General features: G+C 37.6%; 1 protein-coding gene across 1 annotated transcript in view; it reads left to right on the top strand.

Moving 5' to 3' along the window:
• The window catches only part of LOC108250315 (septin-5), a 9,312-nt gene extending 4,460 nt beyond the window's left edge, over positions 1–4,852 (top strand). The window contains exon 5 of the mRNA XM_017440138.3: positions 1,182–4,852. Coding sequence (XP_017295627.1) covers positions 1,182–1,917 — 736 coding nt within the window. The 3' untranslated portion in view covers positions 1,918–4,852. The remainder of the gene's footprint in view (positions 1–1,181) is intronic.
• The last annotated feature ends 308 nt before the right edge of the window (positions 4,853–5,160 follow it).

A 5,160-nucleotide genomic window follows, 5' to 3' on the forward strand; every position in this document is an offset into this window, starting at 1 on the left:
ATATAATATACAAGTTTCACTTTTTAAATGGAATTACTGAAATCAATCTACTTTTTCATGATATTCTAATTTTATGACCAGCACCTGTAGATGACTGGTCGGCGTACAGGTTAGGGATTAACATGTGTTGGAGGGTTTGGACCCCTGTCATAACTGTTTGCAGTTCTAGTTCTTTTTATTTTTCTCTGAAAATAAGTTCTACTCCTGTGTAAACTGCATTGCGTTGGGATGATACTGAAATACTTGCCCCAGTACTCAGTGGCACAGAGGTACACATGTCCAACTCTTGGTGGCACTGTTTTCAAGGTTAATGGGTTTTGGTCATTATTTTCTAAAATAATAGTTGCATAATCGAGTACTTTATAACAATGTAATTGTTAAATTTAAATGAATGTTTCTGTCAACAGAAGAGCGCTTTGAAATTGCACCATATTAGCTCAAAATTTTAAAATGTGCTAAAACAACTTCTTTTGAACTGAAGGTACATGCTAGTGAACTAAAAATGGGTAAAAACAATCGTGCCAGGTAATAAAACAAATCTCAACAATAATTTTAATGTAAAAACTGATAACACTGTTATGAATAACTAAACCTAATTCTAGAAATGTCCACCACGAGCGGGTTCTATAAATCTGAAGGATTTATATCCCAACAACAGATTGAAACATGTTGAGGAGGACATGTTGGTTGTTCCCTCCAATGTAGTAATGACTTGTTAAAGTGGGAGTGGCCCATCAACAACCCCCCCCCCCCCCAACCTACACACAAACAAAACAAGTCAGATTTTTGTCTTATAATCTTTAGGATGCATTCCTTAAACTCTGCTCTGTTTTGAAGTATGTAACTATGTTTTCAGAGGGTTAGAAAATGGGAATCAAGATATTGACTTATGATTCTATGAGCCAATGTTTTAACAAGTCCTCGGGTGATTGGGGAAGGGGAAATATTGTGTGTGTGTGTGTGTGTGTGTGTGTGTGTGTGTGTGTGTGTGTGTGTGTGGGGGGGGGGGCATGCACCAAGGGTCTTGGACCCCAATGCCCAATGATACCTGGTTGCAGTTCTACTTTGTATTGACACTCTGAACTCTGGATGAAAATCATAATTAGTCATGACAGTACCCACTTTGTCAAAGATCAAGTATAATTCTGATTGTAAATCTTTATCTCATGGTCTTTCTACAGAAACGTTCCATCTTCAAATGAATCAACCTTCAAGAATATCATATCAAAAAGTGATTTAATCAAAGAAGGATCTCCTTCTGTCTACAAACTCACAACAAAAGTTGAAAATATTGGGACTTTAAGAAGAGTGACCTTTGGGAAGAAAGATCCAAAAAAGACCAATAAAACCATCTTACTTGTTGGTGAAAGAGGAGCAGGAAAATCTACTCTGATTAATGCTCTGTTCAACTACACCATGGGGGTGAAGTTTGAGGATGACGTCTGGTTTAAGTTTGTGGAGGAAGAGGAGAGAAGTCAGTCAGAAAGTCAGACCTCAGATGTGATCGTGTACCACATCTTTGGGTTTGAAGGTCAAACTCTGCCCTACTCTCTGACCATCATCGACACTCCTGGATATGGAAACACAACAAAACCTGAACAAGATCTCATTGTCAGTCACAGACTGTTTGACTTGTTTCGATCAGATGATGGAGTTCATCAAGTTGATGTTGTGGGTCTGGTGATGAAGGCCAGTATGAATCGAGTGAATGAACGACTGAAGTACATCTTTGATTCAGTGATGTCTCTGTTTGGGAAAGACCTGGAGAAGAATATTGTAGCTTTGCTCACCCACTCAGATGGAATGAGACCTGATGATGCTCTTGAAGCTCTGAAAGTTGCAGAAATTAAATGTGCGAAAGATGAGGAGAATCAGCCAGTTTACTTCCTGTTTAATAACTGTCAGCACAAAGACTGAACAGCTAAAACAAAAAATCCTGCAAAACATGCTGATGAAACTTCCATGACAGGAATGAAAGAACTTCAAACATTTACAGAAAACAATAAGCCTCAAAAACTGGAGAAAACTGTGGAAGTTCTGAATGAACGGGTCAGACTGACAGCCTGCATCCAAAACCTGCAGGAGAGAATCAAACTGATCGAACTGAAACAGACAGAAATCAAACAGACTGAAGAAGCTCTGAAGAAACATCAACAAGCGATGAAGATGAATGAGAATTTTATTATAGAAACTGATGAGGTCTACAAAGACAAGAAAACAATTGATGGTGGAATGTGGGGGTTGTTTTTCTTTGCAGCAGCTGTCTGTTGTCTTCACTGTGAGGAGAACTGTCACTACCCTGGATGTACGATGGCCTGGTATCCTGACAACTGTGAGGTCATGAAAGATGGCAGATGTATCGTTTGTACCAGCAAGTGTCTTGCATCAGCTCACGTTAAAGAAAAGTGGAAATATGTGAACAAGAAGAGGAGAGTTCAGAAAACGTTGAAAGATGTTAAAAAGAAATATGAAAAGAGCAAAACAGAATCAAAACAAGCAGAAAGTCTTTTGGAAACTCTTTACAAAGAGAAAGAAAAGCTTGAAGCAGACAAAGCAAAGTGGCTGGAAGAGTCCTACCAACATGTTGTCAGACTGGAGCAGATTGCCCTGAATGTTCATTCAGTGTCCACTCATGTCCACCTGGACTTCCTGACTGAGAAGATGGAGAAACACGACAAAGAAAAGTACAAAAAACTGAAAGAAATGGCTCAGCGTTTAAATGATGTAACCCGCAGTAGAATGAAATATGCAATGGATAAACTGTGGACAAGGATCAGAGGAAATCCACAAGACCCTACAGGCACTGGTGTGTAGACTCAAAATGTTTGCAAAGTTAAAATCTGCTAAACTAACTCAGGTTTTAACAGTGCTGAGGAACATTACATACATTACTTAAGGTATGTAATGTTCATGTGAGGTAATCAAATTATTTTTATTATAACAAATAAAATGATAAGTTAGTACAATTCAAAAAATCAACTAGAGCATTTCTAAGAAAAGTTAAAGTGTACCAATGGAGCCAACACATCCAGCAGCTTTCTCCTCTGCAACCCAGAAGAACCTCAGAACTTCAGAACTTCCTCTGTTATAATCTGAGCTGACAGACAGACTCTTATTGTGAAAGTCCAGGCTCAGTCCTCTTCCTGTTCCTCTGAATACTCGAATCCTCCTGAACATCAGAGCTCTGATTAGAGACAACAGGAAGGATCTGTGGGGGCGGCCATGATGGAAACATAGGAGGAAGAAAAGCATGCTGGGTAATATAGAAACTGCTGAGGAGCTGGTCCAAACAGGACCAGGTTTTACCACTCACTGAAAACTAAACATCATTGATGTCTATGGGAACATTCCTTACAGGTTTTAGTGAAGTTCTGCTCATGGTTCCTGATTCAGATGCAGGTTTGATGGATTTCTTCATTCATGTTTCTCTTAAAGGAAGAGTGAGACAAAAAATGTGACAGAAACCAAAGAATAAGAAGATTAAACTAACAGAATTGTAATAAGTATGCATTGGTAACCTTCCTTTAAATTTGAAAATCAACATAAGAATTGGAATTTTATAGAATAAGTTTTTTAAGAAGGGCAGGAGATTCTTAGGGGCTCTCTGGTAAACTGATTATAAAGATCCTGACACTAAATTCACAGATTCAGTTGTAAATTTATCAAAACAATAAATTTAAAGAAGACTCCACATATCAGGACTGACTTCACCAGCAGCTTTACCAAAAGTCTGCAGTGGTTCGATGAACTGAAGACTTCTGGTCCTGATCTCACAGAGCAGTTCGAGCCAAATGTTGGTCTCAGTCTGATCTTTAGTTCTAAATGACAACAAGAATCAAACCAGAACAATCAGGGTTTGTGTGGATTTCACTCACCACACCTGAACACAACCAGAACCAGAGCCAACGTTCTGAGACATTTAAGGCGGGAACCAGGACTGCTAGGACAACATGGCTGCCTCTGAGGTTTACTCATGTGGATGTAGCTAAACTATAAAAAGACCCAAACCAGAATCGGTTCAACAATCTGAGAGAAAAACTCTGAACCAGGATGACAACAGAAGTCCTCCAACCTCAAAAACCCAGGAGATCTTCAGAGGAGGACCGGTCCGATTCCATCAGGACATGTAGAGATTATTAGGAACTATGAGAACCTTTTGTTTGCTCAGAAGACAAATTAAAATTAAATTACAAATAACTGAAATGATTGAAATGTATTTTAAATCTCTTCAGCTTGATGTTTTATCAAAGTGTCCAACTTAAACCATTATTCCTGTCAGAACCAGTCTGAGTCCAACATGAAGTTATTATAAATTAAATTCATCTGGAAGATGAGGCTGAATCATTTTAGCTTCAATTTTAATGACCTACTAGAGAGAAGTTTGCAGTTATGTGTGTATTATCAGATAATATCATGTTCATTTATTAACCAACATTATTTTATTCTGCTGTTTATTAAGAATATTGAATGAAATATTAGAGTGAATGAATTAAATGAATAATTGTAGAGTAAAAATTAACTCAAAGAAAAATCTGTCTCTATTGTTAGTTTGATCTTATAGTATTTCATTTATCAGTAATCTGTTTTCATGTCTTGTTTTTTTATCTTGATGTTTTTGCTCTAATTGGAAACTTTAGGATGATTTGGATGTGTTAATGAGTGGACTTGTACCTGTTCCACCTTTTCTGTCAGTTATTGATGCAGATCATTTGTTTAAATTCTGGATTAAAATGCTGAAGTGTTGGTGTTCAGATCCTAACCTGATGAAGAGCTGAGGAGTTCTGTAACTTTTCTCTGAAGCAACTGTTGATCATTCTGGACAAAATAAACCAAATAAATCTGTTATTCAGCAGTTGTGTGTGTCTGAATGTTATCTGGACAGCAGGTTAAATTACACCTGCAGCTGATAGTAAAGATATCATTTCCAGGTTGGACCATGTGAAGTAAGAACCAGGTGGTTACATGACAGTAATTAATCCACAGATTAACAAGAGACAACAAATAAACTCAATCAAAGAACAGATAAACTGAACTATGTGGTTATTGAGTTCGGTAATAATCTGCTAACAATAAATCTGAGGAGAAGCTGAAGAACTTGGAGGTTGTCCTCTTCCAGGGTTAACACAAGAATCCTAGAGTTGAATTTATTACCTTTTAGTA

The sequence above is a fragment of the Kryptolebias marmoratus genome, linkage group LG14 (assembly GCF_001649575.2).
Source record: "Kryptolebias marmoratus isolate JLee-2015 linkage group LG14, ASM164957v2, whole genome shotgun sequence".
Taxonomy (NCBI): Eukaryota; Metazoa; Chordata; class Actinopteri; order Cyprinodontiformes; family Rivulidae; genus Kryptolebias; species Kryptolebias marmoratus.